The sequence below is a fragment of the Leucopleurus acutus genome (assembly GCF_964270905.1).
Source record: "Leucopleurus acutus genome assembly, chromosome: 10".
NCBI lineage: Eukaryota > Metazoa > Chordata > Mammalia > Artiodactyla > Delphinidae > Leucopleurus > Leucopleurus acutus.
Window position 1 is genome coordinate 6,840,268 of NC_139153.1, and position 26,773 is coordinate 6,867,040.

The 26,773-nt window shown below is 49.9% G+C and overlaps 1 protein-coding gene across 1 annotated transcript in view; it reads right to left on the minus strand.

The window, feature by feature from the left end:
- The window catches only part of SLC6A11 (solute carrier family 6 member 11), a 118,489-nt gene that overhangs the window by 55,254 nt on the left and 36,462 nt on the right, over positions 1-26,773 (minus strand). The window contains exon 6 of the mRNA XM_082848735.1: positions 9,460-9,594. Within this exon, the coding sequence (XP_082704861.1) occupies positions 9,460-9,594 (135 nt within the window). The remainder of the gene's footprint in view (positions 1-9,459; positions 9,595-26,773) is intronic.

Genomic DNA, 26,773 nt, shown 5'->3' on the forward strand with positions numbered 1-26,773 from the left:
AGTGTATATACGTCCATGCCGCTCTCTCACTTCGTCCCAGCTGGGTAAGCAGGTAGGGTTTTAAACCGAGGTCTTGTTTTCCCTGATTTGTCCTCCTTTGGGGTGGGGAGGGGATAGATTTGGTGTTCTACGGGCTCTCACTGTTCGGGCATCCTTGGACCCCATCCCCAGGATCTGACACCTTAGCTACAGGCTCCAGTTCCCTCCAGAGAGGAGGCCGACTCGGGGAACTTGTACACGCCCTGGGAAAGCAGACCCCACGACTTGGATCTGTGACAGGCTTTTCTATTCTTGCCCTGAAAACACACACTTGAAACACAATGAAGCGCGAGAGTGGCAGGAATCTGGGGCAGGGAAAATGTGATTTCCTGCAAGAGCCCCTCCACTCCCCAAAGACTGAAAAGGCAGAAAATAAAAATTTGAGGGGAAAAAAAATGGAGTGGAAGCACTTCACACTTCAGAGAGAACACAGGGCTGACAGAGAAGACAAATAGATGTTTAGAAAGTTATAACAGACCACGGAATGCAAATTGCCAGGGGACAAAGGCGGCGAGTTGCTGTGTGGCTTCAAGGGCTTGATGAGAAACTTAATTTACTGGACCCATGATAAAAGCTCTCAGTTCTGAGTTCAAGGCCTCCCCTTTGGGCTGTGAGGCCTAGGCTTGCCCTGGCCAGCGCCAGTGGCGTGGACACAGGATGAGGAACACCGCCGACTTCTCGGCGTCCTCCTATGTGCCGGGCACCCAAACTGAAAACTAGAAGTGTGTTTGCATTCCCAGGCACACTGGCTTCACGGCTACTCTATGCAGTAGATATTCATACCTGGACGGACAGGTGAGTTCCTTGAGCCCAGAGAAGTAAAGGGATGGGCTGAAGGCCGCCCAGCAGCTCAAGGGCAGTAGTGTCTCAAATTTCTTTCCCTCGACACCAGATTCCACTGCACTGAAAACCCCTCTCTCTGGAGAGCAGACCCCCAACCACAATGTATGCTACGTCACCGTAATGCAAAGTCACACAGGCTCTGGTGGGAATCGTCCTTCCTTCACTCATTCAATAACTATTTATCGAGCGTGCACTGTGGGGCAGGCAGAGTTCTGGGGGCTGGAGTTCTACAGCGAACGAAACAGATCAGTCACCTGCGCTCACTCACGGAGCCTACACTGTAGCGTGTGGGGGACAGTGATACACAACGAACAACATCTGAATGCTGGCAAGTGTCAGGGAGAAACCAAAGCCGGGAAGGTGGGCAGAATGCGTGGAGGGTGGAAGGGGGCTGCAGTTTTAAACCAGGTGGTTGGGAAGCCCTCATGGACACTACAGCCTTTTAGACCTGGAAACAACTTCCATGGCTCTCTCGACCCCACGTTTTCCTGTGAGGCAGGTATTCTCCCAGCTCCCAGGCTCCCACAGCTTAGCTCTTTACCTACTTTCGCTTTCTGGAGTTCTCTCTCCTGCTTCACTAGCTGGGAGACAGGAAGAGAGGGCTGTTGTGAATACTCCCTGACCCGGCCCGACAATCAGTTTTTTTTTTTTTTTAACATCTTTATTGGGGTATAATTGCTTTACAATGGTGTGTTAGTTTCTGCTTTATAACAAAGTGAATCAGTTATACATATACATATGTTCCCATATCTCTTCCCTCTTGCGTCTCCCTCCCTCCCACCCTCCCTAACCCACCCCTCTAGGTGGTCACAAAGCACCGAGCTGATCTCCCTGGGCTATGCGGCTGCTTCCCACTAGCTGTCTATTTTACGTTTGGTAGTGTATATATGTCCATGCCACTCTCTCACTTTGTCCCAGCTCACCCTTCCCCCTCCCCATATCCTCAAGTCCATTCTCTAGTAGGTCTGTGTCTTTATTCCTGTCTTACCCCTAGGTTCTTCATGACATTTTTTTTCTTAAATTCCATATATATGTGTTAGCATACGGTATTTGTCTTTCTCTTTCTGACTTACTTTACTCTGTTTGACAGACTCTAGTGGGAATGTGAATTGGTACAGCCACTATGGAGAACAGTATGGAGGTTCCTTAAAAAACTACAAATAGAACTACCATATGACCCAGCAATCCCACTACTGGGCATATACCCTGAGAAAACCATAATTCAAAAAGAGTCATGTACCAAAATGTTCATTGCAGCTCTATTTACAATAGCCCGGAGATGGAAACCACCTAAGTGCCCATCATCCGACAATCGGTTGTGATGGAGAATCCCTGCCACACAAGCCCAGAGGGGCCAGGAGGGTCTCTCAAAGGGAATTTTCCCTTGTCCAAGGCCCCGGAGCTGGGGTCCACAGCTTTGCACCAGTCAGGCTCCCTGTGTCCCTTTGTAAATGTAAATGACACAGCAAATAGGCGTGTCTGAGCCCCTTGTAAGCAGGAGGGAAGGGAGCTGGGCCCGGACCTGGAATTAATAGAGATGCTGGATCCTGGGGAGGCTGCAGGGCTGCGTCTAAGCTCCTCACCATTCTGGTCCAGATGCCGGGAGAAGAGCATCCTACGGGGAGGGAAGGCACCCTGGGGACCGTCTTTCTCCTGTGGGTCACTGCCTCCCCTCCCCCTGATGACATGCATGGGCACCCCCACCCCCACCCCCACCCCAGGCCCCAGACTTCAGGGAACACCCAACATGTCTGCAGAGAAGTGAAGCTCTGATGGTAATGTGCAGCCCCCCAGTTATCACTGGAGCCCCAGGACAGGGCCGGTGCCTCAGGCTGCAGGAGAGACCAGGAGACTTGGGGGTTCTAACGCGTGCAGCCTCAGCCGTCAGCAACCCCCGCCCCTGAGGCCCCCACCAAGTAAGCCTCTGGAAGGCATGAGAGGGAAAGGCATGGCAGGAGTGCAGCCGCTTCCCATCCCTGCGGGTGTACGTATAAAAGGCTGAATCGTTCACTGGCTTTGGCGCAAGGACGGTTATCAGTAACAAGCGGCCACATTCTTCTCAACTGACTGGAAGGAAGGATGGGAAGCTGTGATCTCGCCCAGTGCCTCTTCCCTCTTCTTACAGGGAGAGGAACTCAGGCGAGGAGGGGTGACTGCCCTCTTACGCCAGACTGTGGGCCCCCTGAGGGGAAGGGGGGGTCTCACTCATTCTACACGCTGATGTCTGGCACACAGGTTCATGCAACGAGCATCTGGAATAACGTAAGGTACAGCTTTGCCAGGCTCTGGTGACAGATGAGTGGTACACAGACTAACGGGATGCCCGTCCTCGTGGGGTCTGCAGATCAGGAAGGACTCCCAACCAAGTGCTCACTTCACCCCCTGCTGACCCCTCAGTGCACCTGAGATCACTGACCACCCCCCACTCCCCAGGGAGCGGATGGAGCAGCCCCGGGCACCAATGACCTCCCCGTGGCTCACCTGTCCCCATCACCTCTCCTTTCCAGCTCTCCACCCAGGGGGCTCCAGAATCAACGCTTGAGTCCCTCACAGCCTGCACACTGCAACTTCTAGATCATCCCCACGAAACAAGTGTGTTCTCACTCCGAGAGCAGCCGAACAACTAGACCGAGTGACGCTTTCCAGGAACTTTCCTTCTTGGTGCAATTTGAAGTACAAATGGGAAACTAACTTAAGATGATTATTCAGAAAAAAAAAAAATCTGCACTGGCTAAAAGGAGAACACTACCAAGAGACACAAGACCGAGGCTTTTACTGACCTCCTGATAAAATATGTCCAGCCAGCAGCTCTCCGACCAACTTTCTCTGTGAGAGCTGGCCTCTTGTGTCGAGTGGGAGCATGTGGCCACCTAAAGTCCTAACGCTACCCAGACGTCCCTCCAGCCCCGGCTGTGGCCCAGACTTCAGCCAACCACCTTTCACTTGCACTATTTTTGCCATGTCCATGTTTGTTCTAATATTCATTTAATACTGCCTTACTAACACAACACTGTAAAGCAATTATGCTCCAATAAAGATGTTACAAAAAAGAATGTTATGGCAAGATAATAAACATAATTTGCAAAATAAAAAAAAAACCTTGTTTATTTTATCATGCATATATATATATATATATATACACACACACACACATATATATATATATATTTTTTTTTACCAGTCATTATTTGATGCATATTTATTTCCAATGTTTCCTATGATAAACGATTTCTTTTTCCTTTTTTAGCAAGCCTCTACGTGCATGCCTCCTTATGCACACACATGAGGGATGTTCTGGGCGGCAGCCTATGCTCACTTCTGGTTTTCAAAGTTCTTACCCAATTACCCTTCAGAGTATGTGTGTGAGGTTGTGGGGAGGGGTGTCACGTATATACACGTGAGTGTGTATACTGTCGGGCCTCTGTATTCACGGGTTCCACATCCTCAGATTCAACCAACTGCAGATGGCAAATACTACATGGTCTGTGGCTGGTTCAGTCTGCAGATGCAGAACCTATGGATATGGAGGGCCAACAGTAAGGGACTTGAGGATTTGTGGATTTTAGTATCTTCAGAAGACTGGCTCCAGGACCTCACACAGAAACCAAAATCTGCAGATGCTCAAGTCCCGTAGTCGGCCCTCTGTACCTGGGGCTCGCATCTGGGGATTCAACCAACCACACATTGTACTGTAGCATTTACTGAAAAAAAAAAAAAAATCCACGTGTAAGTGGACCCACACAGTTCAAACCCGTGTTGTTCAAGGGTCAACTCGTGTGTGTGTGTGTGTGTGTGTGTATTTTGATTTGGTTGATATCCCAGATTTTTTTCTAATGCACATTAAAATAAGTACATAACTATAAAAGGAAAAGAATATTCCTCCACGGCTGGGTCATCATCCTAGACCTTCATGGTCATCTGATGGGGCAGGCAAGTACTGCCTGAGATCCTCATTCTAGAGAAGAGGGGACTCACCCCAGAGAGGTGAGGAACCTTGCTTGAGGCCACATCTCCAATAACGGGAGAGTAGCAGTCAAAACCAGTGGCCTCTGCTTCTTCATGGTCTGGAATATGTACAAATGGGAACAGTTGTAACCGGGTGCTGTGGATCTGTTTTCTTCTTAAGACCTCACCTCCCTTCATTTAGGAGTTGTCCTTCCCAGAACCCAGGAACCCTGGGCTCTAAGTCTTCACTGGGTTGCTAAGCTGCTGTATGGCCACAGGCAAGTGGCTCAGCCTCTCTGACCTGGATCTCTCTATCTGTCGAGTAGACATTCCAGCTGGGGCATTGTGATTCTACTGACCTGCTCAGATGCTGCCCTCTCTCCCCACAAGGAGACAAGCTTTGCGTGATGCACTAGCTTCCAAATTTGAGGAGCCATCAAAACCCTTATGCAGACTCATCATGACTGTACACTCCACTGACTGCCTTTCAGCGCCCAGAGCAGATCAAGAGCAGGTTCGGGGCTGCTCCCACCTCCCTTTCCAGACCTCCCTTTCCTGAGCCGTTCCTGCAACACACCCCAGCTTCCAAAAAACACCAGCTACCTGGAGTTCTGTTTTCCTTGCCCTTTGGGGTCACTATCCGTATCTCTGTCCAGACAATCAGCTATGACTATTGCTTTTTGGTGGAGACACACACAAACATATCCATTTTCTGGCCATTACTGAGAGAGAAACAAAAAACATTACAGCTCACAGATCTGGTGAGCTGGAGGTTTTTAGACTTCTTGCTAAAGCAACAAAATCTTTCTTTAAAAACCAAAATAGCTCTGGCTCTTATATTCATTCAGCAAACATTTACTGAGCTATTATGTACCAGGCACTGAGCTATCCAGGGCCTAGGGACACAGTGGTGGGCAAGGCAGATACAGACCCAGCTTCCAAGGTGCTTTCTTAGAGAGGCCCTTCCTGGCCACCTGTTGGGAATCACAGCTCTTTTCCCCAACACTCTTTCCCCACGTCCATACTTTGTCTCCATGGTTCTTGCCACCATCTAATGGATGGCATCTTTGACTTGATTTTGTTTACTACCTTCTTCCCCAACCAGCATATAAATTCCATGGGGCAGGGATCACTCTTTTGTCCACTGTCTAATTCCATATGCCTAATAACTATAATAATCTCTGACACAAGAGTAGGCACTCAGTAAATACCTGTTGCAAATAAATGGAAAGTAAATAAATCATACAGGTCATACATATATATGACATATATATGTGATTATTTCATCGCAAACATGATAAGTGCTTTGGAAAGTCAGTCCAGGGGTGCATGGTTGGCAGTTGGGACAGACCTGCCTGACCAAATAATGTTTAAACTGAATCCTAAAGGGTGACTGCGTGTTGCTCAGGCAAGGTGGGGAAGGAGGGTCTCGGGGAGAAAGAGTGTTCCCAGTGGAGAAACAGCATGTGCGAAGGTCCTGGGGCAGAAGGGAGCCCAAAATCTGGAATTCTAAGGTGTGGAATGATAGAGGAGGAGAGTGATGGGGGATGCAGCAAGGAGGCAGCTCACGGAGGACCTCAGAGGCCCCTCCACTTGGATCTTATTCCAAAGACCACAGGGAACCCCAGAATGGATTTAAACACAGAGGTGCCCACCAGATTTATATTTCAAAAAGATCACTCTGCTGCTGGGTGGGGAGTAGCCTAGAGGGGTTAAGAGCCACTTCTGGAAGACCAGTTAGGAGGCTTCTGTAGTTGTCAAATGGGAGATGGTGGTGGCCTGAATGAGGCTGGTGGCAGTAGAGGCAGAGGGCAACAAGGATGGAGTGGGGGGATCAGGTGGGGGTCGGAGCCCATCAACCTTCCCCTCACAGGTGTCTGAAGGTTCTTCAACTCGGGGGTCAGCAGACTTTCTCTAGAAAAGGCCAAACAGTGAATATTTAATGTTTTGCAGGTATGCAGGAAAGCGTTACCACAGCAGGCCTGACGCTGCTCTCCAGGAGGCGTGGTTTGCCCTGGTGTCTAGGAACTCCGCTTCGACATTCCCTATGATGCCAAGGGATGCGGTTGTCCGCATGCCTGGGGCACTCAATTCTGCTGGACCAGCCTGCCTGGACTGTCCACACAAGCAAGGCACTTTACAGTGAACGCCGGATTTCCTGATGGGGGTCTGGAATCCAGAGGATCGATCATGCACTTAATAAAATGCCCCCATTAAAAACCCGGACTCCAAGTCCGGAGCAGTCTCCTCTGGGCAGACGTGCTGCCCACGTGCTGCCGCATTTCGATACTGGAAGAAAGAGGACGTTCTGTGCAGCCTCTCCCGTCAGGAAGGGGAGAGACTGCTCTACGCCTGGTGTGGATTCCTCCAGACTTTGCCTGATGTGTCTTTTTCTCCCACTGATGATGGAAATAAACCAAATCCAAGAGAATAACTTCTTCTACGTCTTGCAAGCCCTTCTAATAAATCACTGGATGTGGGGTGGTGATGGGGGGAGGTCTTGGAACCCTTGATACAGGGGGTCCTATGGTTTCTGCCTCAACTACCCAGTTCTGCCTTTGAAGAGCCACAGACAATATGTTAAAAAAAAAACAATACCATGGCCATGTTCCAATAAGACCTTATTTATAAAAACGGGCAGAGGGCCGAATTTGGCGTGCAGGTCACAGTTTGCCGACTCACGCTCATGGAAAACTCAGGGCTCTCCAAATCTACTTTGAAAACCACTGACTGAATTCACCCTTTCATGCCATCAGCGGGGAACTGAGGCCCAGAAGGAGAAAGAGAGAAGGAACCTGTCGAAGGTCACTCAGGACCAGTGGCATCACCAGAGGAGGAATCCACGTCCTGACTCCCAGCCCCGTGCGCTTTCCACCACTCCAAGCAGCCGCTCCATAGGACAGCCTTGCCGATACGTGCTGGCCTGGGACCCAGAGGCCTAAAGGAAAGATCTGGCAGGAAACTGGGATGATTCGGGCAGGGGGTCTGAATGGTGAACCGCCTGGCCTCACTTCTGTTCTGCGTGTGGTGTGTGTCTGTGTGTGCACACGTGTCTATGTGTAGGGCTCCAACGTTGTAGGTATCAGCTGGGTTTTTGCCAACTTTTCTGATCATCAGAATGGCCTCTGAAGCTTAAAGATACAGATGCCCAGGTGCCATCTCAGCCCCCCGAGAAAATGCATTTCAGCATGTGCCAAGGTGTTCTGAGGATCAGCCAGGTTTGGAAACTCTGGGAGATGCTCGGGACTGGCCAGCCCTGAGGACCGGGAGAAGGAAGCCGGTGGGCGGAGGAGGGAACAGGACGGCCATCCGGATCAAGGCAGAATTTGTGGACCTAACGAAAATGCACAGGGCAGTGATTGTGGAAATCTGTTTTCCAAAACTGCTTCTTCAACTGAGCCTTTGGCATCGGAGGTTGGAGTTAGTGAAGCCAGTCGTCAGGAGCTAATTTCTTTCTTCCTGGGATTCTGCTTGCAACTCAGGCTGCTCCTTGTTGGGGCCTGAGCCTCGGGGCCCTCACGGCGGGGCAAACTGAGACAGAAACGAGCACACGGGCCCCGCCGCCGTCCACCTGAACGCACCGTAATGAGCTACAAGCTGAGCTGCGCGAACCAGCACTCCTCACAACCCCATTCTCCTAAGAGGGGGCGGCCGCAAGCCAGAGACGAAGACTTGACATCTCTTGCAAGCCTTGTGATCAGCTGAACGCAGATTCCACACTCTACGGCACGATCTGTGTTTGTTTTCAAAGAAAAACGAGTGCCTCTTCACCCGCTAAGATATCTGTTGGGCATGTTATTTCACACATTGGAATTGCCAGGGGGCCTTCAAAAGATACTGAGACCTGAGACCCACCCCCAGAGGGTTTGTTTTAAATGGTAGGGGTTGTGCTCTGGGTGGGAATCAGGATGTTCAAAAGCTCCCCAGGAGTTTCTAACAAGTAGTGGAGGGTGCGAAGACCTGGGCCCCTAAGATGCTGCGTTCATCTGTTGTCTAACACCTCCCCCCTGCAGGCACACCACCCCTACCCACCTGGAGAGACTTCGGCATAAACAGTTCTACCCAGAATTCAGAACGGCTGATGCCTTTCCAAAGACAACCGACAGCTTAGCCAGGTCACCAGTTATTTTGTTTCTGTGACCTACCCCGGCAAGGAGAATCACCAACAAAGACCCAGTTTCTCTCAGAGAAGCACGCCTGCAGAGATCTGTGTTCTTAGGTGGAGAAAAAAGTGTATTTTTATTTTAAATGACCTCTAACCGAAATTTAGCATTTCCTTCAATTACAAAGGCAGGCAACAGACCACAGTACTGTAATCGGTAGAAATCCCACATATTTTCATATCACTGTACAGAGTTCTCCAAATATCATGTATGCTCATCACTGCTTTGAAATCATGGAAATTATTCACCTCATGCTGGATATTGCTACATTACCATGTCATAAATCTCTTTTTTTCATGTTTTGGTGATTGTATTTCAATGTATTTGATTCCCTGTGTATGTAATTTATGCATTGAAAAGTATTATTCTGAGAAGGGGCCACAGACTTCCCTCAGTGGGTCGTTGAGGCTCCGTGTAGAAGGCTTCCCAGAGGTGGAGGGCAGCTGTGCACGGAGCCAGCGACTCTTACCTGTGGGTCGGAGAGCCGGGAGAGGTCGGGGTATAGGTAGAACTTGATGCCTTCGGAGGCCCCGGGCAACGTGACCCCCCGGATCAGAAGGATCAGCAGCATGATGTAGGGGAACGTCGCGGTGACATACACCACCTGCCAGGAGAGGAGAGGGAACAATCAACAAGGAGCGACAGTGGCAGGCAACGCGGCAGGCCCCTAACTTCTTGCTGGCAGCAAAGGGCCGCCCAGCGCCGCGGTAAGAAGTGAGCCCTAACACCCACCCCCTCAAGGCTGGGTCCTGCAGTGAGCACCTACTGAGAGCCCACAGTGGTGCTGTATCAGTGCTTTCCAATCTTTTTTGGACCAGAACGGAAGAAAGCAATAGATACGATATCACAACTCATACACACATAGAGCTGAAAAAGGAAGTTTCACAAACTCATGCTCATCTCACATGTGTGATGCACTCTAATATTTTCTATCATACTGTGTCATTTTTAAAAACTGGTCATGGCCCTTTAAATTCATGTCAATTCACTAATGGGTCAAGACCAACTTTTTTTTTTTTTTTTTTTTTTTTTTTTTTTTTGCGGTACGCAGGCCTCTCAGTGCTGTGGCCTCTCCCGTTGCGGAGCACAGGCTCCGGACGCGCAGGCTCAGCGGCCGTGGCTCGCGGGCCCAGCCGCTCCGCGGCATGTGGGATCTTCCCGGACCGGGGCACGAACCCGTGTCCCCTGCATCGGCAGGCGGACTCTCGACCACTGCGCCACCAGGGAAGCCCCAAGAGGGGAGGGGAGGAGAGGAGAGGAGAGGCGAAAACAGAGAAGGGAATGGGAGGGGGAGAGGAGGATGGGAGCTGTTTAGGGTGGGAAAGACCCAGTGTTTTCCTGGAATCCTTTCCGCTTGGTCTGCTTGGAAGCAAGCGATTGGACCCCATGAACCTGAGAGGCCCTTGCAGCCCACGGAATCTGTGCAAGAATCAAGGCAGTGAAAGGAACGAAATCTCCCCTAAGCGTTCCTGAACAAAAGCTGCGTGGAAGGAGACAGCAACACCTTGACAGAGCACAGGAGCTCCTGTTCTACCTGAGGTGCCCTCAGGACTCAGTGTCCCCTCCTGGTCTTACTTTTTCTCCCACGTCACATCCTCTCCTCCAATCACTGCATCCCTCCACCTATTTAGAGCATCAACTTGTTAATATTTGGGGGCCACAGACACTTCTGAGAATCTGAGGACAGTTATGGACCCTCTCCCCCTTTCCCCCAAGTGTGCACTTTCACAGATACGTGCACCAGCTTTTGGATGGTCCAGAGGCTCAGATTCCTCAAGGAAAGAACCTGTGCTCCAGGACCTAAGATCTTAATCCCTCCATCACTCTGGAGCCTCTCACCCCTTTGCAGTGCAGGGTTTCTTTCACTAGTGGCTCAGGCCTTCACTCCACTCATTTATTTATTTACTCACTCATTCACCCACACACCCTAAACACTCCTATGTACCGAACACGGAGCTAGACTCCTGAACGAATGGGGGTCACAGGATGAAAGTTTCTGTTTCAAGAGGCTTCCCACTGACAGAAAGACAGGCGGGTATGTAGGTAGATAATTAATGCACTGTGTAATCGGGGGAACGCAAAGGATGGTGGAGCACAGAGAAGGGAGTAGCTAATCTCAGGGGTAGTCAGAGAGGGCTTCTCCAAGGAGGTGATCCAGATGTTGTCCCGTAAAGGATGAATAGGAGTTCAGGACATGGGAAATGGAGACGGAAGGAAGAAGGAACAAATAAAATCCTACTGTACGCTGTGCACTTTACACATGACAATAGAAATTGCTATGCTTATTCACCACTTCCACACACCAGGCATTCATTCTTCAGATAGTTATGAGTACTGTCTTTTTAGATATGAGGAATGTCAGAGAGGTCACTGCTAACTCACCTAGGGTGGCCCAGCTAAGGAATGGCCGATGTGGGATTCACAAGGAGGCCTGTCTGACTTCAAGGTCATGCAATCAACCATGAGGCTGTATATGTGACTCCCACGACAGCAATGCCAATTCAGTGTTATTTTCCCCATTTTTAGAGTCGTGACTCTCAGAGAAGTTACGTCATTTGGTTGGTAAGTGACGAAGCAGGGATTTAACCTCAGTCCTGAACAACGGGAAATAAGAAGCAGCAGGGGGTGGTGTCCATGGGTCCTGCCAACACCCCCCGGAAGCCTGGATGATCTCATCCAGACACCGTTCCTAACCCACCATGATGGTACCCACCTCAGGCCACCCACAACTCTGCCCCACAAATTTCGATGCCCACGGCCCCAGATCAACCACTGGCTCAATCGCAAGGCGTATAATCAATACAAACAATTTCTTGCCGTCACATATATGGCCGTCCAAAGAAGCTGAAAGCAAGTCAAATATATAACTATAGACCAGTAGACGACACGAGTAAGAATAATAATAATAATAATAAATTAGAGACCAGTAAACAGTAAATGTCGATGGTTCCTGCCCAGAGAGCTAATTAAGATTGCTATAAAATCTCCACTTCCCTTAGCTTTGTAGGCACAATCTATCACAGATCTTCAGCATTTCACACAAATGCTTGATTCTCCTCCTTCAGAATGAACCCCCCTAATCAACCAGCTTATGTCTATGAAGCTGGGAAGGCTAAAATCGATTGCTTTCATCGTATAATTTCCACTCTGGTCTCTGTTGTACGGCAGAAGATTAATTATCCAAAATGCCCAGGACCTGATGAATGCTATTTCTGGAGCTTAACCCCCAATGCTCACAAAATTTAGGGAAAAAGATGTTATCCCGTAAAACATAAGAGCAAACGAAAATCACAGACATTTGGCCTTCATCTATGGGACCATCTTGATGTGACTAAACGTGCTGGTTGTGCTCTGTCTGGTCTGTGGTGAGCGGACTGGGCTACTGGTGTGGCATCAGGGTCATTTATAACCTGGCCACACGCAGCCCGCCGTGCCCGTGGCGGTACACAGAGCAGACTGCTCCTCAGTCGGCACACGGGCAGGAGTTATTAAGTGGCTGATGAGTATTCTGAAACAATTCCAATGTTCGGAGTTCTAAATGGAGGCTCTGCTTCTATAGGACATTTAGGAGAACTCCACTCTCTCCACTGGCGCCCACACCCTCCCGTTTACACTCATTTTGTAAAACCGTAAGGGAAATAAAATATTCAGGTAAATTGCCCGAAGACCACAGCGCGGACGAGTCGGCCTGCCAAAATGAAACCACTGGGTGTCAGGCCTCAGCTAGGACAATCCCTTAGTAAGCTGATGTTGGAGAGCCCGGAGCCGGGTACAAAAGGTGGCTCAGGAGGATCATTATGTAATGCACGCAAGCAGAGAGCAGTATGAAAACCGAGACGCATGGCTGGCCCAGCTCTCCTAAAAGCCCCTTGCAATCGGTCTCTACCCTCGGCCGTCCTAGACATGTGCACATCACCTTTGATTTTTACCCTCCCAAGAGTCGCTGCAGACTGTCCAAACAGTACACATCTTGCTATCGAGAACCTGCACGCACATGGTACACATGCTGCCACATCCCTCCTGTGCCCGTGCCAGACGCCACTCACTGATCGTGATACCCTGAAGCTAAGCCTGGATGTGGCCCCAGAACCCTCCGCGTGGGACTCCAGGCAGCCCCATTTTCAGCTGGGAAGAACCCGCTATCTGCTCCCCTTGCTCTAGTCCATTTCTCACTCACGCCTTCACCATCCACTGCGGGTCCTTAGTCCCGGCCCTCAGAATGGTGAGACCAGGTGTTGTGCTCAAGAACTGCTGGATGTGTGCGCACGGATGAGGTGCCGAGGGTCAGGAACCCACCACAGCAGCGTGAAACCGGGAACGGAGGCTAGAGAGGCAGGCTGGAGGGTCTCCAGGAAGGGCTCCGGCCTTCTCTTGGCAGTGACAGCGGGGCTGGAGCTGGGTCTCCAAGGCTAAGCAGGAACGGGAGAGCTGAGTCAGGCGGGGAAGGTATGGAACCAGCCAAAGATGTGGAAATGAGCACAGATCTGGTCCCCTGGGATGTCGAGGCACCTCCAGGTTGTCCTGCGGGTGCTCAGGCTGCAGTCAGCCTCACCGAGGCTGCCCTCACATCCCAGCAGGAGCGTCAAGTCCTGCCAACGTGATCTCCAACTATACTCTGAAATGACACCCTGCTTTCATCCTCATCGGCAGGGCCCTTCATCACCTTTCTTCTCAGTCATGTGACAGCCCCATTCCATAGCCCAAGTTTTAAAAATAAGAATCTGGTCTGTGTCTTCCTGCTCCTGAGTCCACCTCCCAGTCTCTCACTCAGGGTCGTGGGATACAGAGCGAAGGGCTGGGCTTCACGTCAGGAACCCTGTGCTCCAACCCTGGCGCTGCCCCCACTTGCTGTGCGACTCCATCGGTCTCCACCCCTCCCCCAACCACTCTGCTCTCACTGTGCCAGGTTCCCCGCCGCTGGGGCGCATGCCAGGCCTCCTTCAGGCCTCCCTGCCTTTTCATGCCTCCCTTTGTCCGGAACGTCCATCCCCGGCTCCTGGGCCACCCAAGGCGTTAGTCCTGGGTACGCCTGAATCCCCACAGGGCTGAGGACTCCTCACAGCCAGGGGCCCTGCCTTCCAGCTGCGATATCGTCCAACCTACTGTCCACATCAGGCAGGGAGGCCCCCGGTGGCGGGTTTCAAGTACCTCAGTCTTACGTCAGGAGCCACCCTCTTCACTATAAACCGCGCCAGTCTGCCACGTCCTCCCTGCCCCTCACCCCACATCCATCCCTCAGTCACGCCAGCATCTGCCCAGCACTGTAGCTGTTCTCTGTCAGCTGTTTTATTGTCTTGCAAATTTAACATTTCTAAAATGTAAGTTCCACAGAAAAAGGGAGTTGGGTCTTTTACATTCTCTGCTGTATCCACAGTGCCCAGGCTGGCCTAAGGTACATACAATGTGCTCAATAAATATTCGTTAGAGAAACAAATCAGTAGTCTGACATCTGGACCCCGAGGTTAGAATGCAGGTCTTCAGAATAGCTCTTGTGCTTTGTCCATCTGAAATGCTAGAACCACATAAAATGGGGTTCAGAAAATTGCATCGGATTTTAGGGAGTGTTCATAAATAAGGAAACCACAGGAGATGTGGCTTTAAAAGACAGGCGAGTCCACTGATGGAGGGCAAGGAAGTTCAGGCGCAAAGTTCAGTTGCAAGATGTCTGACGCCCTAGGATCTGTCTGGAAGGGAGCCAAGCAAGGCTCAGGCATTATGCTAAATTATGCAGGGTCTGCTTACAGGCATAATAAGGTCACTGACAAGGTACCATCAAGTCTGGCTGTTCCTGGCCACTGCCAGTGGTGGCTTGGACCCAGAGACGTGGGTGTGGGGGGAGGAGGGTCTCAGCTGTCAGACCTCTCAGGCCTCTGAAAGGAGACTCCTGACCAAAGCACACCCTTTGGTTCAGAAAGAGGTTGGGTTGGGTTTTTTTTGTTTTTTGTTTCACTATTGTTTAATTTCCTTTTAGCAGGTCAAGTCCTACTGAATACAAAGGTTAGCACAATTGGTGGTAATTGTACTGTATCCTGTTTTAATTGACTCTAATTGCTCATTTGCATTCCAATACTGGAAGTGTGGGGTGTTTTCTCCCTACTTCCAGGACAAAGCTATTTATTTCCTAGGGGGAGGGGGTGGTCGGATCACTGAGAATGCCACGAAAGTTGAAGAAGGGCTGCCCCTCCCTACGTTTTCTAGGATAATGGAGTCAATTGGAAAGCCGAGCATTGTTCAAAAGGCACTGAGCTAGCAGGGTGGCGCTGGGGCAAGGGCCCAGGACCACAGGGTCAGCAGGTACAGTTTGCTGAGCAGTTCGGGCAAGCTCCATGCTCTCCCTGGGCTGGCATTCTGCCACCGACAATGAAGCGAGGTTAACTAATCCAAACTGTAATCACTCTTACCATCTTTTGCCCATTTTTTTTTTTTGCCACATACCCGTATCATCTTTGCATTATTTACTTACTATTTTCTATAAGTCAATATGCTCTTTTACATTAAATAGATATTATGTAATAAGAAAACTGTAAGTTGCCGCGATAAACTGAAAACCATTCTCTCTTACCACAAATAGAAGATAAATGCAAAAATAAATGCAATGAAGATAAAACGGGATTAAATTCTAAGCCAAAGGTTCTGAGTCTGAGCTGTGTTCTCTCTTAGTTCAAAACCAAGTACAGCAGGTGTCAGAGAGGTGCTAAAAAATAAGCCAGCTTACTGCACCTTTTGCCTTAAGACACATGAAAAGGGAATACTGTCTCATTATGTGATGGGATGTTCTTTAATCTGGGCTCATATACCACCAAAATCACCCTGTGGACCGCCAGGAGAAAGAACACTTCCCCTATGTGTGAGAAAGACAGGATGGATGAAGCTGACGTCCATCCCCGCAACAGCAGTGTTTCCTAGAGCAGCGGTCCCCAACCTTTTTGGCACCAGGGACTGGTTTCATGGAAGACAATTTTTTTCACAGATGGCCGGGGGGTGCGGGAGAGTGCGGGGGTGGGGTTTGGGGGAGGCGGGTGTGTGTGTGGAGATGGTTCAGGTGGTAAATGCAAGCGATGGGGAGCGGCAGATGAAGCTTCGCTCGCTCGCTTGCCCACTGCTCACCTCCTGCTGTGCAGACCGGTTCCTAACAGGCCGCGTGGTCCAAGGCCCAGGGTTTGGGGACCCCTGTCTAGAGCACAACCCTTTTCAAAGGACCAGGACTCCCTGGAGCTCTCCAGGGTCCTGATCCTGACTTGGGCTGAACCTTCCTCTAGCCAGCTAGCTGGAGCTTGGAAGACACTGAGGTTAACTGAGCACCTACTAGGTGCCTGAGATGTGTCACAGAGTATCTCTAACTGATCTTAATACCACTTGAATAAGTTCTATCCCCACTCTGCAGACAAAGAAAAAACTGAGGCTTGAGAGAGAAGTGGCTTGTTCCAGGTCACAGAGCTGTCAGTGATCAGGAGTTTGCCCTCTCCACCACATGTGCTGGGCTCTCTGCTGCAAACCTGGCGACACAATACTTTCCTGTCTTCAACTCCTGTTTGCTCCTCTGTCTGTCCTTAACCTCAGGGGCCCAGCTTGCCTGACTTTTGGCAGCAACTCATCATTGCCTGCTACCCCAGCCATGTTTGCCACTGTGTCTGGGGTACATCTGGTTGGAAAGCATGGTTGGAAAGCAGGGTACTGAATATCCAATCCTTAGAGAATCACTGTTTTGAACACCAACAGATTGTTCCCAGCTTTGGATTTTGAGAGAGCACTACCTGAACTCCTAGGAAAGAACACTACAGCAGGCACCAAACAGTCTGGCATAACTTCCATTAAGATGTTATTGATCTCTAGGAACAAGTTGCCAGGAGAATGAGAATCTCCAAAGGGAGGTCACCATGGACACATCTGGCCTCTTCATCATTTTTAGAGGTGTTCTTAGACCGCTGTAGCAGAAACAGTAAACGAAGAAAAAACATTCTGTTTCAAGTAACCAAATTCTAAACAGGTGGAGGGAATCATGTCTGCAAAAGAAAATAGTGAAGGTATTCACTATTCAAGGAGGTAACAGTACTTTAGCAATGCAGCAATATTTCCATGAGGAACTAAAGTTTTCATTTTTGTGCAGTGACAGTGGTTTGTCATTAGCACATGTGTGGAGCCTAAAAGAATATGCCAGAACATTGGCTTGCCTTGGGATCCAGGTAACATGGCCTCAGCCCTGAGCTGGGCTGAGGAGTAAGTGAGGGAAAGTGACAAGGGACAGGATTAGAACTGAGAGGCAACAAGGGAGGGAGGGATAACTGGGTTCTAAGTCCCCATCCCACCACAACGGTAGACACTCTGAGCTGTCCCCCAGCAAAGATCCACTCTCCCTTCTTCAGCAGTAACAAAACCCCTAAGTTTGGACTGGATCCACGGCTGCCTAGAATAAAGACATTTCCCAGCCTCCCTTGCAGCTAGGTGTGACCATGTGACTATGTTCTGGCCAATCAGATACAAACAAAGGTGCCACGTACAACTTCCAGGTTGTATCCTTAACGAGAAGGGCTGTGCCCTTTCCTTTCCTTCTTGCCCTTCCCACGGGCTGGAACGAAGACCAGGTAGCGAGCCATCTTAGACCATGGAAATAGGGACAACACCCACAGGAAGGCCGAGAAACAAAACAGAAGGAGCCTGGGTCCCCACAAGCAGGCAGCTTATGCCTGGACTGTTACACGAGAGAGGAGTGAGCCATCTTCTTCCTGCTCTTGCTCTTTGAGGTCTTCATTACAAGGGGTCAAACATGTAACCTAAATATCTAACCCTTGAATCTAACCCCTGACTACCTCTGTGACTGTGGGTAGGGCCTGCTCCCAATCTTAGTCTATGCACCCACCCAGATGATCCGCACTATGCCTTTCTACTCAGAATGAAGCGAAGATGCTGAGGACAACCTGAGGATCTGAACGTGGACTCTTGAGAGCGACCATCCTACACCTGGGGTCAACCAGGAATAGGAATAAATAGAGTCAGGAAGCCTGCAGAAAGGTCCAGTCCATCATATTAAAAGAGAAGTTAGAACAGACCTGCCAGAGATCACCATTTCTTGGAAATCCACAGTTCCAACCTTCTCTGTCACAGTTTAGACTGACCTGACAGTGTGGACACCATCACCAAGTACAAAGGTGTGTGCCTGGGTTAGAAGGTCTCTGCAGCCTTCCAGGGCCTCCATCTTCCTCAGTGTAAAATGAAGATAACACCTGTTTCCAAGGTCGATGTGAAGATTAGAGATCACCACGCCAAGCACATGACACAGATACCGACCACTCAATAACTGGAAGGATTCTGACTGCCTTTGCTGGTATCACTGAGGCAAGACGCAATGCCCTCCAGCCCAGTGGCCTTGGCTGGCCAAGAACAACATATCTGGGGGCTCAGAAATGCAAACAGAGAGGCTGTCTTAGCTATATGGGGAGGGACAGAGTGGTGTCTCCCGGAAATCCCTATGGGATCCCCTTACTGACAAAGGGAGTGACTGGCAATGTGGTGGCAGTGGAAGGCTGGTGTTAAGAGGTGGTTATTCATTGGCTGGAAAATCTGGGTGAATCGGGTGAACAGGACTCAGAGATTAAAAAAAAAAAAAATCATCAGGACAGAGAGAAGTGTACACAGCCATCCTGAGGAGGTGTAGCAGCCAGACTCCGGGATAAAGGATGGAAGGCAGTGGGAGTGAGCCATAGGGGCCATTACGGATGGAATTCTCTGAAGTCCTAGCTCCAGCAGCGGCTGAGGGGCCAGGGGGCAGAGGGTGCTTAGATGGAATAGAAGACATTCTATCAGGCTGGACCAGTTAAGACAGAATTCCAAGTTAAAAGAATAGAAGGGATTCAAAAGCTGAGTTGGAGGGAAGGACAGGTCCCAGATGTGCCATTGCAGACATGTTTATGTCAGGGATGAAGCTTGCCCTGCAAAGGGGGAAGCCGGGCTTCTGGAGAAGCTGAGGAAAACGAACATCACCAACCGCTGTGGGGCTCCAGGAACCCCGCGAGGAAGGGGCTCAGGGGCTCCCCACTGAGGGGTACGTGGTTGCTGGGGGCTCACGTGCAGCTTATGGAGAGGAACTTGCAGAGACTTCTCTGACCCTGACCCCAAAATGCCACTCCCAGCCCTGGTAGTCCAGGAGAGAAGGATTCACTCAACACCTAATCTCATCATCAGGGTTGGGGCATTGTGGGCAGGAAGCCCAACATCTCAGGAGGCCAGGGAATGGTGTGACTCTTTCTTCTTGCTGATGGTTGGCACCAAAAAGATCATCCACACCCATGGCCTATTCCAACCTTGAGATCCACGGCTTTATTATTTAGTCGTCAGGGACATCCTGGTTGACAGCAGAGGGCGCAAGAGGGAACGTGCTCAGTTTGGGAGAAATGGAAGATCAGGGGATACTTGGTAATGATGTAACGATGGGACTAGTTTTTGTTGCTGGCTCTACATGCTTTGCTCTTATGCTATCAAATCCTAAAAGACAGAAAGTAGTATTATCGTTCCCATTGCACAGAGGCGGAAACGGAGGCACCCAGAATTAGAGTATTTGGCCCACGGTTGCCCAGATAGAAAAAGGTAGGATTCAAGCTCAGAGCCATCCAACTCCAAAGCCGACACTCAACTACTACCCAGCCCCACGGGGAATTCAAGTGCAGCTTCATCTCACACCACATCTCCCTGTGTTCCCTGAACAAACCCTGCACTTCCCCACGTGCAAGACTTTGCTTCTGTTCACCCAGAAGCTCCTTTCCTCCTTCTCTACTTACCAACATCTCGCCAGTCTTCAAGACCAGTTCAGTTACTATGTCTTCCAGGTCTCAGCATGAGGCCATCCAGGAAGGACAAAATGCTCCTTCCATAGCCTACAGCACACTGGGCAATACAGCACACAGATACGGGATAGGCCTTGACTCCAGAAAATCCAAGTTCAAAACCCAGCCTCTGGTGCTTTCTATGTATGTGGCTGATTTTTGGCAAGCTGTCTTTCTAGGTCTTCATATTCTTTTCTGTAAAGTGCAGACAATAATGCAGCAGATTGACTCAATCCCTCTGAGCCGTAAGTTTTGTTTTGTTTTTCAATTAATTTATTTACTTTTGGCTGCGTTGGGTCTTCGTTGCTACACACGGGCTTTCTCTAGTTGCTACGAGCAGGGGCTACCCTTCGTTGCGGTGCGCGGGCTTCTCACTGCGATGGCTGCTCTTGTTGCGGAGCACGGGCTCTAGGTGTGCGGGCTTCAGTAGCTGTGGCTCGCGGGCTCTAGAGAGCAGGCTCAGGTGTGGCGCACGGGCTTAGTTGCTCCGCGGCATGCGGGATCTTCCCAGGTCATGGCTCAAACCCGTGTCCCCTGCATTGGCAGGTGGATTCTTAACCACTGCACCAACAGGGAAGTCCCTGAGCCGTGGGTTCTTAAGTCCATGGAATGTGGATGACAGTTCCCACCTCTCACGGCAGGTGTGAGTTACACGAGCCAGTGTCTACACAGCAGCAGGCACAGCAGCCCTTACTCAACAGCTCTCCTTCCTCCTGAGCCCTTTTTCATTCTATACTCTCGTGCACCTGCCTCTCCCTTACTGAGGGTAAGGGCCCTATCTTTGCGTGCTCTGCGTGCTCCTCGTTGAGGCCCATGAAAGCTGTAAACACTTGATGAATGAGCCCATTCTGACCCCAATTACCCAGTGAGAATGAATGGGACAAAACAGGACATCAACCCATGTGTCTACAATGGGCTTTCAGTGCAAACAGCCTGCTCTCGCTCGAGCCTCTCCATCTGAAAGTAAAGGACATTCTGTCCAATTCGATTCACCAGCCATTTATTCAGCCCACTGGGTGCCAGGTCCTGTGCTGGTCTTCGACATCATGCTGATGAATGAGCCAGACCCAGACAGTGACAGTCATGACGAAGGACCATTGGGGGGACAGCAGCAGTGGGAGCTCAGGGACACAGAGGCAGCTCAGGTGGCAATGTGTCGCCAGAGAGGTCCTCCTGGAGCTGGGCTTTGAAGGGGAACAGGCTGTCCTGTTGCTCCCAAGGAGGCCTGATCTAGAACATGCTGTGTGAATACATTCTTCAGAACAAGAAGGGTCGGCACGCAGGGCGCTTCAGCCTAGGAACCTCACCTCTAGGAAAGAAACAAGATCTGCACGGTGGCAGGGAAGCCGTGTCCGGAGGGGACAAGAGACTTAAAGAACAACCACATGCACAAAGATTGCGGAGCCCAATTCAAGTCCTTGTCCACAGGATACCTAAAAAAAAAAATCACTGGAAGGGGGAGTCTGGTGTTTAAGCCTATTTCATGGTGAATTAAGATGAGCGAGAGAGTCGATGCTATTGATTTTTACACATCTCCACCACGAAGACCACAAAAATGAAAACGAATCCCCCGAATAGCCCAAGGAACATAAATATTCCATGCAGTGCCCAGCCAAGCTTCCACCAGCATTAGGAGCTATTATTTACGGCCTGGAAAAGACACTGGTACCTTGGTTTATAGAGATTTAAACACCATCCATCTCTCTTGGACTAGAAGGCTGCTGTCGCCATGGCAACCAAGGGCACCATGAAAGCACACCCCTAAATCCCGGGCAAGGGTTTACTGGTGCAGGGAGCTTATCGAACAAGAAACACCACTCCATGTCCTCTTACTTTAGTCTTCAACACACTCTTAGTGATGGAGGGGAGAGGAGAGCGTCCATGCTCAGGGGCTGTGTCTGCAGCCAGAAAGGGCAAGATGCTGCCTGGATCCTGTAAGCATCACCTGTTCCCTAAGACAGACTGCTTCTCATCCATCCCACAGGGCAACGACTGGGGGGCTCTCCTGGGCCCTTTCTCAGGCGTCCTGAGCAACACGGGTCCTTCCCAGACCACCTGCGCTAGCTGCAACACGCTCCTTCCAAAACAGCTTCATTGGTTGAAAGAAGAATCCATGCTTGCCTCCTGTTCTTGCCTCAGGTGATGGCCATCTGTCTTGTTTCCCAACTCTCCACTCAAGGGCCGCTCCCCAAGGACACCAGGGCACCTCATTAACGGACACGTCTTTCTCCCAGTTCCCAGCTTAACAACTTTCCCCCATTAGATGCTTCTGCATTCCTGCTTCCTTTCCTCACGTTTTAGTCTTCTACCAGTTCATTTTTTCACACATTCTTTCCATCAATGAATCAACCAGTCAGCCAACTCTGATTAGCATCTGTTATGTGCCAGTTACTGCAGTAGGCATAGAGGATGCGAAGGTAGATCAGGAGCGAGCCCTGCCCTCTGGCTGTCACGGTGGCTGCTTGCTGGGTCTGCAGATTTCTAAGCGGTTTCCCGGAAGTCCGGCCTCCTCCCACATCTGTTCTTTCTCTACACACTCCCGCGGCTTTTCTTACCTACTCCTGCGGTTCTTGGGGCCACTGATGTGCTCATGATCCTCAATGTCTCTCACCAGCCCAGTGGTATCTCTTGAGTTTAAGACCCATACTTTCAACACCCTTTTGTGTACATCCACCTGGATTTCCTACCTACAACCGCATGCTCAAAACAAAAATTGTTACTTTGTCCCCCAATCTGTTCCTCCTTCTGTGTCTCTTTCTTGGATAATAGTGTCACCTACACGACAACCTCACTGTGTCCTCTTTGAGTTCAACTTCTGAACTCAAACGAATAAAGCCTTTGAAAGGGAGAGACGCACAGTCGGGATCCACTGCCCTGCAGCCCCGATGCTGCCCTCCCCAGGCGTGGCCAGCTGCAGGGGGCCCTCCCTCTCCTACTCTCTTCCAGGTCCCCCCCGCAACCAGCCTTTCTCTACTTCCCAGAGAACTCGGCTTCCTCCACCGCTCATCTCCCCAAGTCCCATATCTTTACGCCTCGGTCCTTCTCTTGAATTCTCTCCCTGGGTATCCCACCCGTTCCCAGAGCTTTAATTCCATCAACTCTAAAATGCGTTCTTTTAGCACTATTTATCTTGTTGTCTCTGAAATCAGCATGTCCCCCAGGTGGCATGTAGTTAGCACTCTCTGAGTGTAAGGGACCTGGCTCAGAGCTGATCCTTTCATCATCACTTTGGCTGAGTTACGGGCTCTGTTGGTTAAAACATTTTTAAATCAATTTAATTTAAATCAATTGCTGTTTGATGTTTAGAACGTCTTTTTAAAAGATTACACTGTGTTTCACAGACAGAGGGTTCAAGTTGATACTGTAAAGCAAATATCAATCATTAGAGAAATGATCACGATCCTGTATTTTCTTGCAAAGAAACAACCAAGTACTTTATGGATCTGAGAAGATATGCACCAGTAGACGAAGCTGGGTTATGCTGTTACTGCAGTACACGCAAACTGATCGCTGTTGTCCCTCAAACAATACACCTGCAGACAGGAGAACCTGCCGGTTCCTTTGGGAGAGTTAAATAATCTTCAAAGCAACAAGAGTCCGGTGTGGTTATTTCACGTGTCACAAAGGAATAACCAACGTGAAGGTAACGTAGAGCAGATTAACTAGCAGTATTTCTGCTTCTGACGTACATCCTTCTTCACTGGATGTATTATGTACCTTCTGACATATACAATAACAGTGTAACTTAGAACAGGTAAAATATGGCATGTCAGAGGTTTCTCATCTTTTGGGGGACACAGGCCCTTTTGAAAATCAGATGATAGCTATGGACTCATACCCTAGAAAAATGTACTTATTCACATGATCCCATCATTTTTTTTAAGATTTTTTTTTTGATGTGGACCAATTTTAAAGTCTTTATTGAATTTGTTACAATATTGCTTCTGTTTTTTTATGTTTTGGTTTTTTGGCCGTGAGACACGTGGGATCTTAGCTCCCCAACCAGGGATCGAACCCATACCCCCTGCATTGGAAGGCGAAGTCTTAACCACTGGACTGCCAGGGAAGTCCCCTGATCCCATCATTTTTATACAATTCCGAGGGGTTTCAGGGGCCCCCCTGAAGCATCCCTGGGCCCCAGGTAAAGAAATCCTAGCACACAAACTGATGACTCTACTCCACACCCCTCTGTCCGAGCTCCAGGCTTCCCGTCCACCACCCGGATATCTCCACTTGCAGTCTCAGAGGCACTGCAAACGTAACGGGTCCCCAAAGAGAGGCATATCTCCCTCAGTTCCGGCCCAACTTCTCCCTCCCCTGACACCACCCCATCTCACTCAACAGCTCCACCAAGCACGGGCACTCAAGCCAGGAAGCTGCCTGGACTTCTCTGCCCCCGACACCCTCTGCGTTCAGTCACCGAGGGTGGATGCTCACCCTTGTGTATTTCTCAAACCGTCCTCTTCTCTCCGAAAGCTGCCACCACCTCCTACCAAATGACTACTATGTGGAATGCAGCCTCAGGTCCCATGTACCCATTCCCCATGCCACAAGCATGGCGGCCTTTCTCTAAAGAAAGCCCGGTCACGACACCCCTCTGCTTTAAGCCCTTTGTGGCTCTCCACCACCTGCATCTCACTAGGTGCCTTCCTCAGCCACCCCTGCCTGCCACTCCAACCCGTCTCCCTCCGTTCCCTGTCAAGGACTGTGCACTGGCCACCCTGAACTTCTTTCTGTTCCTTTCCTGAGCCATGACCCCCCACTCCACCCTCTCTCTGTACCAGCCCACACTTTGCACAGGGACCACATCTTAGATATTTGCCTCTGTGTCTCCAGGACTTACCAGGGTGCCTGTAATCCAGTAGGTATTTAATAAATGCACGTTGAAGTAACCTTAAGGCACACGGTTCCATAAAACACTAATACAGTACTAAATGCTCTCCTGAGGCGGAAAAACAGAGAGGGTTCTGGTCCCAGCTCTGGGGCCTTGAGCAGGTTACGGCACCTCTCCAAGCCTCAGTGTGCACATCCAGAAAATGGGAATGAAAACATCTACTTCAAAGGGTTGTTGCACAGGTTAAACAATTTAAGATAAGTTGGCAGTTGCTGCAAAAGCAGTATTGTCACCTAAAGGGCAACCTGGAGACACATAGGGCTATTTTAGGTGACTACAAAGACTGAGGGTCAGCATTTAATGACTCAGGCCTAGGAAAGCTGGCAATCCTGCATGCACGGGGACAGTCCCGCACAACAATACTGCCCTGTTTTTCATGATTTCTAAACGTGCCACCAGACACTCATGGGTGTGGGTTGCTTATAAGTATTAAGCCTAGAATCTGATTCTGCTTTACATATAACCTCAAAGTATATTTCACTTCATTTTAATATAAACTGAATTTTCCAGAAATGCAATTACCATATAAATTGAAGGTGGATGGTACTATCTTTTATTCAGTGCTTTACCAAATGTTACCCATCATTTAAGAAAATCATGTCACTACCGGCGATGCCACCAGTGGAACCTGAGTAGCCAGTGCCACTCCCTTCTATGAGTCCATGTTTGTAGCCATGGTATTCACGGAGATTCTATAATAATGTAGGTGCTAGCTCTTATTTCAAGATGTAAAACGTAGAGGAAAAGTACGGACAACATGTGGCTCTCCCATCTCGCAGCCAAATGCAATCACTCCAGGGTGGTGCTGGTACCCGTCGACTAGATTATGTTTGTGTCTGAGCCTTTACATGTTGAAACACATGTTGTTTTACTATAAGTTGCTTCCTTTCTGCTTTCCCTTTAAAATACAGCTGGGATATTATATAGATTTTCTCAGACTTACCTGTGCTGGTAGGTTATTTATGACTTGCATTTCTAGGTGGCAAAGGCAGTGTTACAATCCTCACCATCAACAGGGGTGCTGGGTCTATAAACGGGGCTCGTAAAGGCTGTGGTGCCAGTGCTGGCACAGAGGCAGCACCGGTTTCCCGGTGTCAATACGATAACCGTCAGAGCACCGGGCCAGTCATAACTGTTACACAACATACTTGTGATTCAGGGCCACAGCAGTGTCTGGCTTCTGCAGAGTGAGTTACCACCTGCTCCAATGTTCTCACTGGGGGGCTCTTGTTTATTACCCACGGGCGGCTGTCAAACAGGAAGGCGGGCAGCTGCTGCCCAGCACAGAGTGCAATGTGAGGTGTGTCGGGGACCCCTCCACTCTCCTCAAATACATCCTTGCTCAAGAACTCTCAATGGCTCCCCATTGCCCACCTGCCCACGGGACCTAGTCTAGCCCGACCCTGGAGTCTGGCCCAGCCTATCGCTTCCAACCTCCACAGCCATGCTTGATGGTCCCTTTCCTTACCCCTCCTCCTGCACATAGCCATCCTTCAGCGTGAAGCTCACGTCCCATCTCTCCCAGGAGCACTTTCCAGACAGCTCTGGGCCACAGCAACTTCTTTATCCAAACTCTGTACCAGCACTGACCGAGCCATCATTTGACAGTTCATCTATACTACAAAATGCTGTTAATTATCTTCAAGTGAGTGAATCCAATCTTACTGCCCCACTAGACTGAAAACTCTTTTAAGCTGGAGAATGGGTTTATAGAAATTACAAGCCATAAAATAAAAACAATAGCGATTTGTGTGTTTACTGTGTGATAAGCAGATAATTTAAAGGCATCACCTCACTTAAGCTTCACAGCAACCCAACGAGATGGGTCCTCTGACTGCCCCCAGGGAAGGCCGAGGAAACAGCTCAGAGGCAAAGAAAGGCCCACCCCCAGGGTCATGCTGGAGGCAGAGCTGTGATGCAAACCCCTGTCCGCCGGGCTCTGCTCTCTCCCACCCTCCCACCACCGGTGGGCCCGTAGTGAGCACTTGGGCCGGGGGGCGGCTGAAGGTTCACTTACTGAGGGCTCTGCATTCACCAGTGGGAAGAACAGTGGTTGGGGATCGGCTTCCACC